This window comes from Aethalodelphis obliquidens, unplaced genomic scaffold (genome assembly GCF_003676395.1).
Source record: "Aethalodelphis obliquidens isolate GAN/ISIS:26980383/991018 unplaced genomic scaffold, ASM367639v1 scaffold11, whole genome shotgun sequence".
Taxonomy (NCBI): Eukaryota; Metazoa; Chordata; class Mammalia; order Artiodactyla; family Delphinidae; genus Aethalodelphis; species Aethalodelphis obliquidens.
In genome coordinates this window covers 11,362,720-11,382,567 of record NW_020837955.1, presented here as the reverse complement: position 1 = coordinate 11,382,567, position 19,848 = coordinate 11,362,720, and the positions used below count along the sequence as shown (strand labels likewise).

Here is a 19,848-nt window from a genome sequence, read left to right as displayed (position 1 = left end):
ACAGAACCTAGGAATATGCATTTTTAAAAATGAACCCCTGCGATTTCCAAAGCAGAGGGAGCAGACCACACGTAAGAAACACTGTACTCAGTGATTCTGCTTCCAAGCTAGGCCAGCTTCCAACTTGTTTTCAGCAGAGACAGAGGGATCAGGATAAAGAGCTTAGTTAAGCCACTTGTTTGCTTCCTCCTGCCCCAACTCCCATAAACAGATGAGGGGAAAGTAGTTATCTCTATTTTTTGTTGATGCCTTAAATTTCTTTCATGCCCTTAGGAGTGCTTTCCTAATACAGTCACACTTTTTTCCCCCTAACTAAACAAACTATTCAATTATATTTCTGCAGTTCTGTATTTTAAAAAGGTAAAGATTTAGTTGGGTTCAATTATACAAAAAAAACCACATTTGCAAATATCTAGCCAAAGAAGATACTTCATGAGGCAAACTTCTATGTAAGTAATAATAATAAATTGACTATAACTTGATTTGTAAGATTTTTAGAAGCCACTTACCGTGAAACAATGGAATGCCTCTGACCAGGAGGTATGCTACCATCTAATCTCAAGTAAGTGACAGAGGGTAAGTGAGGTTTGAGAAGATCATGCTCTACTATATCAAGCATGCTTTTAAGCTGACAGAAGATCAGTATCCTGTGCTGGGCTACAACAGACTCTGTGCCACTCTCGGAAGTGCTGCCATTTCCCAAACCACAGTCCAACAGCAACTTGAAAAAAGAATCACTTGTTACACAGATGTCCAATAAAAGTAGGCAGTCAATCTCACCAAAATAAATATTTCTCTTTGTGGTGAGAAAAGGTTAACTTACCTGTGACCTGAAAAGCAGATTAGCATTTGGGGCTCTCATTTATAACATTTTCTACACTAGCCCATGTGAAATCTAAAATCTTCATCCGTTATTTATTCTCAATAAAATTTAAGCCAGAATAACTACAAAAAGCTAAAACAATAAAGTCCAGGTTTTACAATAAGATCTTAATTTTTAAGGCTAGAAAAACTAAATGGTATTAACATTTACATTAACTTGAAATTGGTTCCTTTAATTTAACCTTTCCAAATTCCAGAATTTTTTAAAACTCCATTTTTAAAAGCTATACCAAGAGTGACATGAGCAAATGGCAGAGCAAGCAGTTCCTAGAAAAATTAATTCCAGTGATCCACACTGACACATATAATCAAGCTGTTCAAAGACAAAGACAAAAAGCGAAATCTTGACGACAGCAAGAGAAAAGTGGCCACCCCACCACCACCACACGACCTGTGGGATCTTTGTCTCCCGACCAGGGATCAAACCCGGGCCCCGGCAGTGAAAGCGCCAAGTCCTAACCACTGGACTGCCAGGGAATTCCCAAAAGTGACTTCATGTAAAAGGGATTCTCAATGAGATGAACACCTCTTTTCTCATCAGACACCATGGAGGACATGACCAAGAAAGTTAAAAGACAATCTACAGAATGGGAGAAAGTATTTGCAAATCATGTATCTGATAAAGGCTTAATATCTAGAATATAAACTCCTAAAACTCAACCAAAAGACAACCCAATGAAAAAACAGTCAAAGGACTTAAACAGGCATTTCTCCAAAGAAGATATACAAATGTCCCAATAAGCACATGAAAAACAACATCATTAGTCAATAGGAATAGCAAATCAAATCAACAATGTGATACCATTTCATACCTATTGTGATGGCTATACTTAAAAAAAAGGAAAATAAGTGTTGGTGAGGATGTAGGGAAATCAGAACCCTGGCACATAGCTTGGGAATGTAAATGTTGCAGCCACTGTGGAAAGCAGTTTGGCAGTTCCTGAAAAAGTTAAACATAGAATTGCTATATAATCCAGCAATTCCACTCTTAGGTCTAATATCTAAAAGAACTAAAAAGAGGGACTCAAACAAGCCAATGTTCATTGCAGCATTATTCACAATAGCCAGAAGGTGGAAACAACCCAAGTGTCATCAACACATGACTGGATAAACAAAATGTACTGGTGGTGGTAATAACAACAACAACAAAGGACTATTATCCAGCCATAAAAATGAATGAAGTGCTGATACGTGCTCTAACATGAATGAACCTTGAAAATAAGTGAAATAAGCCGGCCACAAAAGAACAACAATATGGTGCCACGTACATGAAATATTTAGAACAGGCAAATGCATACAGACAGAAAGTAGATTCGAGGTTCCCTGGGGTTACAGAAAGGGGAGTGGGAAGTTATTGCTTAACAGGTACAGAGTTTCTATTTGGTTGATGGAAAAATTTTGGAAATAAATAGTGGTAATGGTTACATAACACTGTGAATGTTATTAATGCCATAGAATTCTACACTTAAAAATGGTTAAAACGGCATATACTATGTTATATATTTTACCACAATTTTTTAAAAAGCTGTATCAAAAATTTAACAAACGAAATTTTAAAATAAAAGAAATAGTAAACACCTCAGTAATCTTTTGGAAAAGCAAATTTATCTACTGTTACAGACCAAGAATGTACAACACACATCTAACACTTAGAAGACCTACTTACTTGTTTCAAAGCCGAGAGTTTAGGGGCATGTTGAATATCATGGAGAGAAGAATTCTGAACTGCAAGTTTCTCAGTAGTACTCTTGAACTCTGGGTGTTGAGGTGTTAAGACTAATGCTGGATGGTTGCACAGTTTACGCAGGTACTGTAATGCCTTTAAGAAAGGGGAAGAAAGTATACACAAGTCTCCTTCACATGGCACAAATGTTCATGTCAGTATCTTTCCTATGCTAGTCCATCTATCTAAAATGCCTTTCTTCTCCTTCTCACTACTCCTCTGCTCATTCTTCAAGAAACAGTTCAAGTACCTCATCTGTGATGTCTTCATCTGTGTTTCTTACACGACTTGTATTTATTTTTGTGACAGCATTTATAACTTGTATAAATTGTACTGTTTATGTCTGTCTCCCCCACTAGACAATGAGCTTCTCGTGAAAGAATGTCTTATTTATTAGCTTCTAGCTAACTCTTTCCCACTCAAAGTGCCTGATAATGCTGATAGATGATTCTAGAACTAGACATCATTTTCTAAAGAAAGGTTTCTCAAACTTCAGTGGGTATAAAAACTTCTTGAGGACCTTATAAATCTGTAAATCTCTCTCCTCTACACAGTATTTTGATTCAACAGGTCTGGTGGTGGGAAAGGTAAGGTGGAACTAGGTGGTTGTGTTTCAAGTGGTTGTGTTTGAGAATCAGAACCCCCTCAGGTCTTTTTTTTTCTTTCTCTGATTCAGCCATACCCTTTGTCTTTTGTCATTTACTTGGCTTATAGTTTGGGTCTCAACTGTATCCGTAAGCACTATGACAGAAACTGTGGGAGAGGTATAAGCCTTCAAAATCACCTTTCCCCATTTCTATCTTTAAAACTGCTACAAGTATTTAATTTATTGGTGACAAGGGGGTTTGGAAAGTATTCTACAGTGGAATATTTCAAAAGGGAAAGAAAAAAAGTGAGTTGATACTCTTTTTTCTCAAGCACATTCATCATGTGTCTCAGGACTTCTGTGCTTTATGTATCCTCTGCCTGGAATCACTCCCCCCCACACACACATATCTGCATGCCTCAATCTTCCTTCAGATCTTCGCTCAAATGTCACCTTCTCAGTGACATCCCTGATCACTCTATTGAAAACCACAACCTACCGTGACTCCTATACTGTATAACCCCATACTCCTTTATTTTCTTTTACATGATATATATATTTTACTTACTTAATCAATTTTCACCTCTACAAGGGAAGGGGTCTGTTTTGTCCACTGCTTTAATTAACCCCTGAGGTTATAGAAAAATTACTGCCTTGTGGTAGATGTTCAAATATTTTTTGAATAGAAAATAAAAGTTTCTCTATTTTAAAACCCTTCTTTTAATGTAATATACAAACATATATTGTGGGTTTTACTTTAATTTTAATATTAAATTACTTATTAATTACTAATTATGAATATGAAAATAAATTAAATTGGTACTTTTACCTGTCTTCAAGAATGTATACACAATACTGAAAAAAACCAAATAAATCCGTATTTCAGTGTTCCATGTAAAAATTGCTGCACTGAAGAACATTGTTCAACAACATTTAAAAAGTGGACTGTAATATATACCTGGAATACATGGCCTGTAGCTTTAAGCTTTGGTTTTTCAGTTTCTTCAGAAAGTGCAGCTGAAGAAACTGTTTCATCAACATCACACTTGGCACGAGACTTAGCAAAATCCTCATAGAGCTGAACCTGTAAAATTCCCCCCATGAAAGCAATAAGTATAATTATTTTCAATTGTTCAAAACATAACTAGCGGGCTTCCCTGGTGGCGCAGTGGTTGACGGTCCGCCTGCCGATGCAGGGGACACGGGTTCGTGCCCCGGTCCAGGAGGATCCCACATGCCGCAGAGCGGCTGGGCCCATCCGTGAGCCATGGCCGCTGAGCCTGCGCATCCGGAGCCTGTGCTCCGCAGCGGGAGAGGCCACAACGGCGAGGCCCGCGTACCGCAAAAAAAAACCCAAAAAAACCCCACATAACTAGCAAAGGCCAATAAAAGCAGTAATTTAAATCAGCCCTCATCAAAGAAAATAAATTATGATACCTATATTTCACTACTTGATTACAGATGATCCACTGCATCTTGGTAAATTCCTTTTAAATTACATTTAGAAAACAAGTTTAACACATTGTTTGGCTGCTAAAATATTTAAAAAAATAGTCAAATAGTCCTAGACCCAATTTTTCCACTCTGTTCAAGAAGAGAAATACATTACCAATAAAAGAGAACTTTAACCTTTACAAGTAAATGAGGAAATCTTCCTTAAGTGAAGTTATGTGGTCAAGACCCTAATAGGTATATTTCAAAAGACCAAGTTTAAAAAAGGATACTAACTGCAGAACCCATACCAAGTTCAAAGTATTATCTTGAAGTCTGGGTTCCTGCCTTGTATATGCTAAAACAATGTGAAAGGGAAGAGAATCTAGAGTGCTAGAGAACAGAAGTCAGAGAATAAAAACCTGCAGATGCAAAACGAACCCAAATGTCACTTCCCTCCCCAGCCCCCTTCCTCCAGACTGCTTAAGCGTGTTTCATGAGGTGTTATAGTGCCACCCCCAGTATATCATCTCAGGTTTCTTCACATGGCACCTTCTCTTTATTATACTTAACTTTAAAAAGTCTTGATTTCCTTACCTCTAAAAATTTTTCCTTCAAGAAATATTAATCCAATTTTTACAAATGAGGGATGGAGGCTCAGAGAGATGAGGTAGATAATATAAATGATCACAGAGCTCTTAGCATCTAAATTAGTGTCCTGTCCACTAAACTCAGGTTGTATAGATAAATACTAAAAGGTTAAATGTCTATACACTGGAGGGAAAGAAGCAGTTTTCCAGGTATGTCTGTATATCTTTTTTTCATTTGACCATACTAAATCAACTCTAATACTGAAACAGACTGATGCTCACTAACCTAGAACACAAAGTAAACGTTCAAACAGAAAATTCTGCTTATAGGCCATATCTTACTAAGACAAGAGACAGTTTCCCCTTACAAAAATACTGCACAAGGAAAGGCATACAATAAATTCCTTTGATAATGGTCTCTATGTACGAAATCAGAACTGTGCAGAAGCCAATACTTATTTTGGAAATTTACTGGCAATACTTTAAAAGGGACAAGGTCCCACTTCCCAACTCAGCCCTGATGTATACACCTATAATGCTGCTGCAAGGATATGACATTATAGGCAGACTTCTTGCCCTTATAAAACATTGGCTTACTTCTGTATCATTTTAACCTTCCAACTTTTTCAATTAACTAGACATATATAACAAAGCAATTATGATACTGGATTTTGTTTTAATGCTATATTCAAAATGCACATACCCAAATGTGTACTTACATATCCAAACAGATTCATTTAGGTTTTATCTACACCTGTTTGAAACTGAGTATTCCTGAAGTCTAAGGAAGTAGAAGCTAGATTAGAGTGACAAACCAAAGGCTAAATCCCCTTTATTCAATACTTTTGTGGCTTGTTCAAAACATTCCCCTAATAAACATACCACCACCAACCACAACTGCGATCACCAGATTCCTAACCTGGAGAGTACTAAGAGTACAGTAATAGTCTTGAATAATTTTGGGTGGTAGATCCTGCAAAACATCTTCTTTCATTCTTCTCAAAAGAAATGGCAGGACTTGGCGGTGCAGTGCATCCATCGCGAGAACACCTATTAATAATAAGAGGGTTAACTTAATTCTATTTATTATTATTATTAATTTCTCTTAATAATAAGATTAAATGGCTTCCCAAAAGTTAGATATAAATTATATTCACTTGCACAGAGTATATAACTGTATCTCTTTTTCATACCTGCTTCTTGTTCACGACTGGAGCTTCGAGCATCCCTACTTGCTAATATAGGTTTACCATATCGTGCAGCAAACTGGCGTTCAGTCCCCAAAAATCCTGGCATGAGGAAATCAAATAATGACCACAGCTCCAAAACGTTGTTCTGAATATAAGAAAGGAACACCAGTTATCTTGTGTACTAGGATTATTTCCTTATACTTAAAAATGGAACATTAATGAAAGCCCACTGTGATGACATCGATTATCACCACATTTTTGGGTATAAGTCTATATATACACATATTTTAAAGATTTTTTTGATGTGGACCACTTTTAAAGTCTTTATTGAATTTGTTACAATATTGCTTCTGTTTTCTGTTTTGGTTTTTTGGCCATGAGGCATGTGGGATCTTAGCTCCCCGACCAGGGATCAAACTCGCACCCCCTGCAAAGGCAAAGTCTTAACCACTGGACCGCCAGGGAAGTCTCTATAAGTCTATATTTTAACGTGTAAAATTTGGAGAAAATACTCTATCCTATTTGGAGGAAACTTTCAAGTCTCTTCCACCAGAATAAGCCTTGGTCCATGGTATTTAAATCCTACTGGTAGGTTCCATCAAGTAGTAAATAGAAGAGGAGAAAGATGAATACATGTCTGATTCTTTCAACTTTGAGACTCAGATTAGCAGCAAGATTTAAGAAATTTGGCCAATACCACCATTTCTTCAACACAGGAAAACCTAGAAGAGTTTGGTTATAGGTCAAGTCTACCCAGTATTTATGGGGCATGAGGAACAGGCACAGGTTCTTTCCAATTCTGTTGGAGTTTCATGAAAAAAGAAAAAAAGAAATCAACACTTTTTCATTTTAGATGCTTTCCCAGTATGTGTGGATCCTAAGGTACCATCCCATCTGTTTACCCCTTCCAGAAGGCCTCCTCACCAGGCTCAAGCAGTGGCTCACCATGCTGGGCTGCCATTCTATACTGAAACCCTTCTAATCCCACCTAGGCTCTGCCCCATGACTCATGGGCTACCATGGCTGTTTGGTGCAGAAACCCACCCACCTTACAGCTTCAGAGCTAAACTGTTGAGGTGTGGAAGGGGAAAAGAGAGCCTTTAAGCAAACAAATACTTCTTTTGTTGTGAAAGCTATAATCAATTTTAAAATACTGTGAAGTTTCCATATAAGCAAAACAAATCTTGATATATCAAACCTAAAAAGTATGCCGCGGACCAGCTGGGCCCGTGAGCCATGGCTGCTGGGCCTGCGCGTCCAGAGCCTGTGCTCTACAATGGGAGAGGCTGCAGCAGTGAGAGAGGCCCGTGTACCACACACACACAAAAAAACAAACCTAAAGAGTGATTTTTTCCTCTTATTTATTTATCTATCTATTTATCTATCTATTTATTTAGGCTGTGTCATGTGGCATGCAGGATCCTAGTTCCCAACCAGGGATCAAACCCATGCCCCCTGCACTGGGAGGGCAGAGTCTTAACCACTAGACAACCAGGAAAGTCCCTTTTTCCCTTTTAAATGTACTTTTTCTTACTTCCATTAAATTTTCATATGTTTGTAATTACGTTCTCTCTTGTGGTTATTAAAATCTGAAGTGTTTACTTAATAGACAAAACCATAATACTTTAGTAGTCAGTCCATCACCAAAAATAAATATAAAAGAAAAGTAACAAATACATAAAGAACCATCATTTTTTTAAGAGTCAGAAGCAATCTTAGAGGTCACTTGGTGTCTACCCTCCTACCAACTGGAGAATGATGGAGGGTATCTTCCCATCAGACTTGGCTATCCAAGCTAGATGTGAACATTTGCAACCAATTCCTCTGGAAGATAAGAGAATCTCTCAAAAATATCTAAAGGCATCTACATACTCAGCCATCTCCTTCCTTTTCTAAGATAAACTGTTACAATCTCTTTCCTTCAATTGCTTCCTAATCTCAGGTATTCATACCTCTCCTATATGATGAGTCACCTCTGAATCATCTCTAGCTTTTCAATGTTAAATCAGATTGTATTATACTGCAGAAGGAAGATAGCCAATGTGGAAGACTTATGTCTTATGTTATAAGACTTATAAGACTTATGTTTACATAGCCTAAAATTACATTTTAAATATGAGATTTAAAACTTAGTTTGCTCACATACTGCTACATACCAAATGAACCATTATAAAAGCAAGATAATTATTGGAAATTATCATTCCTATAAACTAAAAAAACCTCTTTAATTCACTGTCAAATGCCAAGCCTTCTCGCCACATGGCAAATATTAAAAAAAAAAAAAAAAAAAAGGTAAATAATTACCTGGATTGGTGTTCCAGAAAGAATAATCCTATAATTAGCAGTCAGTTGTTTTACTGCTTTTGACAATTTTGTTTTTCCATTTTTGATGACATGGCCTTCATCAAGAATACAGTAGTTAAATTTAATATTTCTGAAGAAAAACAAAAAATGTTAGCATCTTTTACTATATGTCAGGAACAATATGAAGTCTTTGAGGCAGGAAAATACTAAGTCTCTCTGAATTTGATACTAAGTCTTTCTTTAAGAAAGTTTAATTCTTACCTAAAGAAATCTATGTCGTTTCTCACAACATCATATGAAGCCACTATCAGATTGTGCCTTTTCACCTGATGCTGTAACCTGTATTTAAAAATACATAAGATTACAAAATGGGGAATCTGCAAAGTTTATAATATGCTTTCAAGGGGAAAACCACAGATGCCATTGTATAAAGTGCTTTCAATCTACCTACTAAGCCCAATATTCCCTTCTGCTTACTCTACATCCATGACCCTGATACCTGAAGGCCATTCTTCTTATGACTTGGCCTTGTTGCCCTAACTCAGTCTGATTAGAAAAGAGACAGGTACCTGACTCAAAATGTGGAGGTCATTTTAACTTTATTTGCCAACACCTCTTCCTTGGAGGCACTCACTATTCCTTCACCATTCCATGTTGTGCTGGGGGGTAGAGGGGGAGCTATCAATCATACATCCTCATAGTCACCAAAGAGATGAAGCATTTTAATCAGGTCAAGCCATTCACAATATTTTATCCCCTGACCACAAAGACTGGTTTGGGGGCATGACCCAGTCAAGGCCAGTCAGTCATCTCAAGTACTGATATATTCATGATGGGAGAGAAAAGATTTCTGTTTATTATAGTTGCCAAGCTAGGAGAATGCCCATGGTCATCTTACCTACCAACAGTAGACTGAAGTCCAGTAGAGATCAACAGAACAAGTTATACGTGGGGAAGAATAGTAAATTAGATGTACCTGAAGCAAGAATTCACCCCCTGAGATTCTCAATTTAATTAATGAATTTGCCATTTGCTTAAGCTAGTCTGAGCTGAGCTTCTACCACTTGTAAATGGATGAATTCTTTTACAATAAATTCTTTAAGAGTACAAGCTGTTGAGCTGCCTGTGTTCCAATCTTCATTTAATTAGCTGAGTGACCTTCTTCCCAGACCCCATGTCTTAGACTCCTCATCTGCAAACTGGGAATAATAGTACCCATACCTCATAAGGTAATTATGAGAATACACAATTTTACATAAATGTAAATAAAACTGCTTAGAATAATGCCTAGCCAGTAAGTGCTCAATATATGTTAGCTATTATTAACAGAAGGGCAGCAAATCTATGGACTAATCAGCAATCTATGACTATCCAAGCTTTAAAAGATGAACTGAAATCAGGGCTTTCCTCATGGCACGGTGGTTAAGAATCCGCTTGCCAATTCAGGAGACACGGGTTTGAGCCCTGGTCCGGGAAGATCCCACATGCCACGGAGCAACTAAGCCCGTGTGCCACAACTACTGAGCCTGCGCTGTAAAACCCGCGAGCCACAACTACTGAGCCCGTGTGCCACAACTACTGAAGCCTGTGCACCTACAGCCCATGTTCTGCAACAAGAGAAGCTACAGCAATGAGAAGCCCACGCACCACACCGAAGAGTAGCCCCTGCTCGCCGCACCTAGAGAAAAGCCCGTGTGCAGCAACGAAGACCCAGTGTAGCCAAAAATAAATAAATAAATTTATTTTAAAAAAAGATGAACTGAAATCAATGATATACCACTCTTCAACATTTGTATTTAGGAACAGAGATGTACTAGTCGATAGAAAGAAGGTAAAACTAATAGAACTCTAGTGTTTCTGTGGTATCAGGGCAACTAGAGCAAGCCACTGTGGACCAAAAAACATTTTTGAGGAGAGAGAAGAAGAAAGAGGGAGCACTTCGGGAAACTGAGTAGAAAATGAGGATACAACAGAAGCACCTAGAAGATACTATGATCAGAAGACTTCCAAGAAAGGCATAGAGAATGGTTTTGGTTCCTGACAGTTTCCTGGCTCCAAAACTTAGAAAGCCCAACTGATTGTTAACAATGGCTAAAGTCCTTGAATTTTGATGAGTCTCACTGATTATATCTTTATTATTCACTCACCTTTCTTAAATAAGTAAGTTCCTATGTCTGACAACCAAAAAAGCTAACTAGAATTCATTTTTAATCGATTTTATTCTTCCAAACTACTTAAAGCAAAAGATAAAACATTTTTTGGTTGTACAGTTCTTACCTTATTCTTTCAGTGGGAGGTCCAGTATAATGCAATGGATTGAGATATTCTCTGGAGCAAAATTTACCTACTTCATCCACCCAATGACCTGTTAATGTTGGCGGACAAACCACCAAGGAAGGAAGTGGCATACATTCTGCCAATTTTGATCTTGCATATTCCTGGGCCCTTTAGACAGCAAAACACAATGAATTAACCAGTTCGTTTAAACTGCTCAGCATCTGAAAGCCTTCTTTTAAAATAACATTTAAAATTACCTGTGACAATGATCTCCTGCTAGAATGCAGATGGACTGTAAAGTTTTTCCTAAACCCATGTCATCACACAGAATTCCATGAAGCTTATACTTATTAAGAAATGCTAACCAGTTCACACCATCCTGAAAGGTTGGGAGAAAAAGAAAAATGATAAATGTGAACAGATCATAACAAATTTTTTCTTGTAAAGAACATGTTTACACAGACCAAAAAATCTGTATTTTTACAGGCAATGAGAAATAAATGGGTATAAGACACTAGACAGAAGAACTGAATTACTATATCAATTTTTAAACTCTTTAAGGCACATTTACAAGGAATAGTCACTATTTATAAGTATAAAACTTTACCTGCTGATATTTTCTGAGTTCAGCATTGATTGGTACTGGAATCTTGTAATTTTCTAATTTTTTCCCATCTAACAATTGCTCCAAAAAGTGTCGTTCCTTGGCTTTCAACTGGATTAATTCTTCTGACATATTTGGAGGGTCTGGAATGCCTGCCTAAAATTGTTTTTTAAAGTGTATTAAAACTATTTGCTACTATTTATTAATTTTTCCATCCTCAGATTATGAAATCATTTCACATCTTATCAAAATACAAATGCAGAGATAACACAATATTGTAAACCAACTATACTTCAATTATAAAAAATACCAAAAATAAAACATATATATGTATATATATAAAAATGCAGAGAAAAAAGCAATTCAAAAATAGTATGATTTTAAAGACTGGAAGACAAATATTTAAGAATTTGACAGGTATTAAAAGTGCTATAATGAGACTACTAAATAAACACATTTGAGATATTTTAAAGAACACAGCTACAATTTATTTTTTCCAGTACCATGGCATTACTTGATGAAGAGGCAAATAAAATTGTACAGTTTATTTTAAGTGAAATCCTGTTACTGGAGCTTCTCAATTTTAGTGTTATGATACCCCAGGGTATTGGTTCTCAAATGTGGTCTGCAGACCTCTCAGGATTTCTAAGACCTTTTCAAAGGGTTATTGACGTCAACTATTTCATAACAAAAGAAAGACATTACTTTTTTCACTGTGTTGACATTTGCTCTGATGCACAAAAATAATGGGCAAAACTGCCTGTGCCTCAGAAAGAATCAAGGCAATGTCACCAAGTGTACTGGTAGGCACTGCAGTATTCCTCACAGCCATCCACCAGCTTTTTTTTTTTTTTTTAACTATATAATTTTTTTTTGCTGTAGGTTTTTTTTTACATCTTTATTGAAGTATAATTGCTTTACAATGGTGTGTTAGTTTCTGCTTTATAACAAAGTGAATCAGTTATACATATACATATACATATGTTCCCATATCTCTTCCCTCTTACGTCTCCCTCCCTCCCTCCCTCCCTATCCCACCCCTCTAGGTGGTCAACACCAGCTTTTTTTTAAAGTTGGTTTCACTTAAGAATGTCCTTGAGGGCTTCCCTGGTGGCGCAGTGGTTGAGAGTCCGCCTGCCAATGTGGGGGACACGGGTTCGTGCCCCGGTCCGTGGGCACGAGCGGCTGGGCCCGTGAGCCATGGCTGGGCCCGTGAGCGGCTAGGCCCGTGAGCCATGGCTGCTGAGCCTGCGCATCCGGAGCCCATGCTCCACAACGGGAGAGGCCACAACAGTGAGAGGCCCGCGTATCACAAAAAAAAAAAGAAAAAAGAAATGTAAAGTGAAAGTTAAGAAATGTAAAATTCTCAGAAAAGAACTTCAATTAAATTCAATTAAAATATAAGTTCCTTATAATACCAGAAATAGTATCAGGAGTGAGGTGTATACACTGAGTCTTAAGATGATTGCATGTTATATTTTCAGAAGGTTTTTTTTTTTTTGCTGCGCTGCAGGGCTCGAGGGATCTTAGTTCCCCAACCAGGGATCAAACCTGTGCCCCCTGCAGTGGAAGCGTGGAGTTCTAACCACTGGACCATCAGGGAATTCCCTCAAAAGGTTTTAGAATTAACAACTTTGTCAATTAAGATAGAACCTAACATTTTAACACATCTAATACCATAATGACAACCATCAAAATGAAGCCTTTCTGCACAGTGCTTTTTAAGTAACAAATCTTCAAACATTTATCCTCATGGACCTTTTAATAAATGACAACCAGATATAAGGCCATACAATAGGGACATTTCCTAACAACGATTAGGATTCATAAATACTGTTTAGTGCCAGAAACCCTTCCTTTGAGTATCTTCCTCACCCCAATTCCTATAAAAGCAGCAAGAGTTACTAATAGTGCAAGGAATTAAAGCTTCTATCAAAACCACTGGTTTATATTCCCTGAATCCTTGACTGAAAAGTACATGATTCTTCCTATGAAGATGGGACAGAGCAAATCAAGATAAAGTGAAACAGGAATTAACTTGCATGACATTCTTGTTTCTATTGCTGCATCTTCAAACTCATAGCATCTAATCTGCTATTAATCCTATCCAGTGTGTTTTTATTTGTAATTATATCTTTCAACTCAAGAAGTTCAATTTGGGTTGTTCTTATGTCTTCCATTTTGCTCCTCATCACACTCATGCTTTCCCTCTACCTTCTTGAACATATGGAGCATATTTTAATGTCCTTGTATACTAATTCTATTATCTGGGTCATTTCAGGGTCTGCTTCTATTGACTGACTTTTCTCCTGGTTAACTTTTTTTGGGGGGGCAGGATCTCAGTTCCCTGAGCAGGGATTGAAACCTGGCCATGGCAATGAAAGCCTGGAATCCTAACCACTAGGCCACCAGGGAACTCCCTCTGGCTAATTTTCTGATGGGTGCTAAACGTCCTAAGTTTTACGCTGTTGGGTGCTGAACTTTTGGGGGTTAAACAGTTTTTTCTTTTGGGGATATAGTTAAATTACCTGAAACCAATTTGATCCTTTTCAGGCTTGCTTTTAAGCTTTATTAAGGTGGGTTCAAATCAGTCTTCTGTCAAGGGTTAATTTGGCCCTGCTACTCAGGCAATATACTTCTAAGGACTGTACTCAGTGCCCTATATGGTAGGTCCTCTGACTCAGCCTGGGGGAAATACCTATTCTTGACCCTGTGTGAGCTCTGGGAATTGTTCCACCTACTCCTTTCTGATTTTTCCCCCCAGTCTCAAACATATTCTCATACATATGCCCAGATGAATGAATACTTAGCCTTTGTGTGGACCTCTGGAGCTTCCTCTCTGTGCAGCTACTTCCTCTCAGGTACTCTGCCTTGCAAATTCTACCCATCTTGTCCTCCCTGCACTCTGACTCTGCTAGCCTCTGTTTAGGTTTCACTTCCCTGTCCTATGGTCTGGAAACTCACTCCAGGCAGTAAGCTAGGGCATTTCATTTGTTCCCTTGTTGTTCAATGTCTGAAATCCATTGTTTGATTCATTTTGTCTGGTTTTCTAAGTTAAGGTAGGAGGATAAATCTGTTTTATCATGGCTGGAAGCAAAATATGCATCACATCCTTGTAATTTTCATATCTATCAAAGGGAATCTTATCAATCTTTTCTCAATCTCTAAAGTTCAAAATCTCTTTTCTTTGCCAACTTGTTATCAAGTACTGTTATTCTCCCTTAAAAAAAAAAGTAGTTTAGACTCTTTATCACCTCACAGTGGATCTGGGCTCTGGGGGCACTTACATTCTAATCCACATTCAAACAGCTATTAAACTGATTTTCCTAAAACACTGCTTTCATCATCTACTCCTTTGCTCAAAGAACACATGATGTATGCCAAAAAAGACCAAGGGGACAAAGCATAATCAACTTAGTTTACAGATAAGATGATGCAAGGCCCAAAAGTTAAAGGATATGAATAAGACCTAGGAAGCAGAGGATGGAAACAATTCAGGAAATGTCACTTGGGTCTTTTGATACAGTAGTCTAGTAGTTTTTTAGTCACGGTGGTTATTTTAACATATTGTGGAAAAAATATTCATGCAGAGAAATATATAAACAAAGGTACAGATCAATAAATTAGAAAACAAACAGCTCTCTAACTACTGCCTGATTAAGAAAACAGCCCTGATTTTTCACAGAACTGGAACAAAAAATTTTGCAATTTGTATGGAAACACAAAAGACCCCGAATAGCCAAAGCAATCTTGAGAACGAAAGAAGGAACTGGAGGAATCAGGCTCCCTGACTTCAGACTATACTACAAAGCAACAGTTATCAAGATGGTATGGTACTGGCACAAAAACAGAAAGATAGATCAATGGAACAGGATAGAAAGCCCAGAGATAAACCCATGCACATATGGACACCTTATCTTTGATAAAGGTGGCAGTAATGTACAGTGGAGAAAGGACAGCCTCTTCAATAAGTGGTGCTGGGAAAACTGGACAGCTACATGTAAAAGTATGAGATTAGATCACTCCCTAACACCATACACAAAAATAAGCTCAAAATGGATTAAAGACCTAAATGTAAGGCCAGAAACTATCAAACTCTTAGAGGAAAACATAGGCAGAACACTCTATGACATAAATCACAGCAAGATCCTTTCTGACCCACCTCCTAGAGTAATGGAAATAAAAACAAAAATAAACCAATGGGACCTAATGAAACTTCACACCTTTTGCACAGCAAAGGAAACCATAAACAAGACGAAAAGACAACCCTCAGAATGGGAGAAAATATTTGCAAATGAAGCAACCGACAAAGGATTCATCTCCAAAATTTACAAGCAGCTCATGCAGCTCAATAACAAGAAAACAAACAACCCAATCCAAAAATGGGCAGAAGACCTAAATAGACATTTCTCCAAAGAAGATATACAGACTGCCAACAAACACATGAAAGAATGCTCAACATCATTCATCATTAGAGAAATGCAAATCAAAACTACAATAAGATATCATCTCACACCAGTCAGAATGGCCATCATCAAAAAATCTAGAAACAATAAATGCTGGAGAGGGTGTGGAGAAAAGGGAACACTCTTGCACTGCTGGTGGGAATGTGAATTGGTTCAGCCACTATGGAGAACACTATGGAGGTTCCTTAACAAACTACAAATAGAACTACCATATGACCCAGCAATCCCACTACTGGGCATATACCCTGAGAAAACCAAAATTCAAAAAGAGTCATGTACCAAAATGTTCATTGCAGCTCTATTTACAATAGCCCGGAGATGGAAACAACCTAAGTGCCCATCATCGGATGAATGGATAAAGAAGATGTGGCACATATATACAATGGAGTATTACTCAGCCATAAAAAGAAACGAAATTGAGCTATTTGTAATGAGGTGGATAGACCTAGAGTCTGTCATACAGAGTGAAGTAAGTCAGAAAGAAAAAGACAAATACCGTATGCTAACACATATATATGGAATTTAAGAAAAAAAATGTCATGAAGAACCTAGGGGTAAAGCAGGAATAAAGACGCAGACCTCCTAGAGAACGGACTTGAGGTTATGGGGAGGGGGAAGGGTGAGCTGTGACAGGGCGAGAGAGAGTCATGGGCATATACACACTAACAAACGTAGTAAGGTAGATAGCTAGTGGGAAGCAGCCGCATGGCACAGGGATATTGGCTCGGTGCTTTGTGACAGCCTGGAGGGGTGGGATAGGGAGGGTGGGAGGGAGGGAGACGCAGGAGGGAAGACATAAGGGAACATATGTTTATGTATGACTGATTCACTTTGTTATGGGGCAGAAACTAGCAGACCATTGTAAAGCAATTATACCCCAATAAAGATGTTAAAAAAAAAAAAAAAGAGAGAAAACAGCCCTGCCATCATCCTACAAGGTCCTGTAAGCTCCCCCCAGTGATAACCCACTCTCCTTTCCTCAAGAGGTAATCATCTTACTGATTTTTCATGGCAATTTCTTTTTTACCTTTCTTTATACCTTTATCACCTAAGTATGCATCCCATGTACTTTTGCCTATTTTTGAACGTCATAAAAATAGAATCTTACGTTAAGGATTCACTAGTTGTCGTATGTATCTGTACTTTGTTCATTCTTATTGCAGTATAATAATCCACAGTTAACATACCTACTCTACAGATAATGGATATCTGAGTGGTTTTAAGACTACTATAAATAATGGTATAAATAATATTCTTGAAGGTGTGTCTTGGATGTATTCTGAATTTCTCTAGGATATATACCTAGCATAGATTTGATGGGTCATTGGGATGGGAATCTTCAACTTTACCAGATATAGCCAATTTTTTTTTTTTCAGAGAGGCTATCATCCAACTTACGCTCATATTTTGCTGGTGGAAATATAAAATGGTAGAGTTACTCTGGGAAAAATAGTTTGGCAGTTTCTTAAAAAGTTAAACATGATATGATCCAGTAATTCCACTCCTAAGTATCTGCTCAAAAGAAATAAAAGCAGGGACTTCTCTGGCGGTCCAGTGGTTAACAATCCATGTTCTGGGGCTTCCCTGGTGACGCAGTGGTTAAGAATACACCTGTCAATGCAGGGGACACAGGTTCGAGCCCTGGACCAGGGAGATCCCACATGCTGCAGAGCAACTAAGCCCGTGCACCACAACTACTGAAGCCTGTGTGCCTACAGCCTGTCCTCTGCAACAAGAGAAGCCACTGCAACAAGAAGCCCGTGCACCGCAACGAAGAGTAGCCCCTCACTTGCCGCAACTAAAGAAAGCCTGCGCGCAGCAACAAAGACCCAACGCAGCCAAAAATAAATAAATAAAACAAATAAATTAAAGGAAAGAAATAAAAGCATACATCCACACAAAGACTTTATAAGTGCATAAAGTGCACGTTAATAGCAGCATTACTTATAATAGCCAAAAGCTGGTAATAAGCCAAACGTCCATCAACTGGTGAATGGATAAACAAAATGTGGTGTCTCCATGAAATAGAGTATTATTGGCCAGTAATACTCTAAACACACCCAAAAGGATAACACATCCAAAAGGAGCTACTGACATACTACACCACGGATGAACTGCATATATACTTACTTCCCGAGTTACAAAAATCCCATAAAAATATATAAGTGGCTAAGTGGAAGGGTCCTGGCTTTTCCCTTGCTTCAAGCCACTTCTGTTTCCCACACTGGCCACATATATTATTTCTGTAGCATGAATATACTCCAAAATTCTCCAACTTCAGCCTTCTAGTCTGTTTTCTCCATAATCCAACAGAGACATCATTTGCTTTTTACACTTTCAATTACCATCTTTCAAATTTACCTTTCACGTAAACTTCAGAACAGAATCTTTACATAGATGTTACCAGGGATACTTAGGAACAATTCTATTTCTAGAATAGCATCAATGAATTATCATTCTTTTAGGAACCATAGTTTTTGTTTGTTTTTTAAATTTTTGGCCGTGTCGTGTGGCATGTGGGATCCTAGTTCCCCAATAGAACCCGTGCCCCCTGCAGTGGGGTCTTAACCACTAGACTGCCAGGGAAGTCCCAGAACCACAGTTTTATTTAAAACACTGTATTAAAAAAAAAATTACCCATTAAAGCATAAAATTCTTAACACTTATAAACATATTCAAATCTTTTTTTAAACCTGACATGTTCTTTAAAAAGGGTTACAATTACTATGAAGTTACTGAAAACATTAAGTCCATAAACCAAGTATCTTCAACTTACCTCAAGTGGCATGAGTCTAATGAGTGTTGCAAAGCACTGTGTAGCCATGAATCTTACACTGTCCGTCTGATCACTCATTCTTCCCAACACAGGCACGACTAAAAGGACAATATATGGAACAATACCAACATCCAGTTGTTCCATTACACCTGAGTAAGTTATTAAGGAAATTTCCAACTGGTTCCAAGGTAGATGTTTTCACAAACTAAGACTATGACTTCTAAAACAGTTCCTCATTTTCTCACCTGTATTATGAAGAACTGACTGTCCCTCAAGGTCTATGATTCAACTATAACAGCATTTGTACAATGTTACTCCTTTGTGAACATTATGTAACTTTCTCATGATTAAGATAAAATGATGTTTTTCATCATTTTCATCATGAGGAAGGTTGGAGGTAACTTTATTAATAAGACTTTTTTCCATAGAGAAATTCCTACAAGTTTCTAGAATTCCCATACCAAAATTGAGTTAACAATTGCAAGCAAGGGAGCACAACTCAGCGTCAAAGATTAATTCCAAATTTCCCACCAATATCTCAACAATCTTAAACTGGACATAGCAGGCCCAGTGAGTTCAGTCCTCCTGTAATCTTTAGCATTTCTGAGCCAGAGTTTCTAACTGATTTAATCTCCACCCGTCTTTCTTGCTCTTATACCGAAATATCTTTCGGGTTATTTCGAGAAAAGAATGTCAGTGGATGCCATACCCTTGGTAAAAGCTTGCTTGTAGGGCTTCCCTGGTGGCGCAGTGGTTGAGAGTGTGCCTGCCGATGCAGGGGACGCGGGTTCGTGCCCCGGACCGGGAAGATCCCACATGCCGTGGAGCGGCTGGGCCCGTGAGCCATGGCCGCTGAGCCTGCGCGTCCAGAGCCTGTGCTCCACAACAGGAGAGGTCTCAACAGTGAGAGGCCCGTGTACCGCAAAAAATGATAATAATAATAAATAAATAAGCTTGCCTGTATATTTCCAGTTATTTAGTATACTTAGTCATTTTCTACCCAAGTAATGAACAAAGCG

The 19,848-nt window shown here is 38.0% G+C and overlaps 1 protein-coding gene across 3 annotated transcripts in view; it reads right to left on the bottom strand.

Annotated features, from left to right (window-relative positions):
- The window catches only part of BTAF1 (B-TFIID TATA-box binding protein associated factor 1), a 94,740-nt gene that overhangs the window by 3,852 nt on the left and 71,040 nt on the right, over nucleotides 1-19,848 (bottom strand). For all 3 annotated transcript variants that reach the window (XM_027112034.1, XM_027112035.1, XM_027112036.1), the window contains 11 exons: nucleotides 18,830-18,978; nucleotides 11,591-11,743; nucleotides 11,241-11,362; nucleotides 10,984-11,151; nucleotides 8,968-9,045; nucleotides 8,707-8,836; nucleotides 6,406-6,547; nucleotides 6,132-6,262; nucleotides 4,150-4,275; nucleotides 2,549-2,701; nucleotides 510-721 (listed from right to left, as the gene is read on the bottom strand). In XM_027112034.1, the coding sequence (XP_026967835.1) occupies nucleotides 510-721; nucleotides 2,549-2,701; nucleotides 4,150-4,275; nucleotides 6,132-6,262; nucleotides 6,406-6,547; nucleotides 8,707-8,836; nucleotides 8,968-9,045; nucleotides 10,984-11,151; nucleotides 11,241-11,362; nucleotides 11,591-11,743; nucleotides 18,830-18,978 (1,564 nt within the window). The remainder of the gene's footprint in view (nucleotides 1-509; nucleotides 722-2,548; nucleotides 2,702-4,149; nucleotides 4,276-6,131; nucleotides 6,263-6,405; nucleotides 6,548-8,706; nucleotides 8,837-8,967; nucleotides 9,046-10,983; nucleotides 11,152-11,240; nucleotides 11,363-11,590; nucleotides 11,744-18,829; nucleotides 18,979-19,848) is intronic.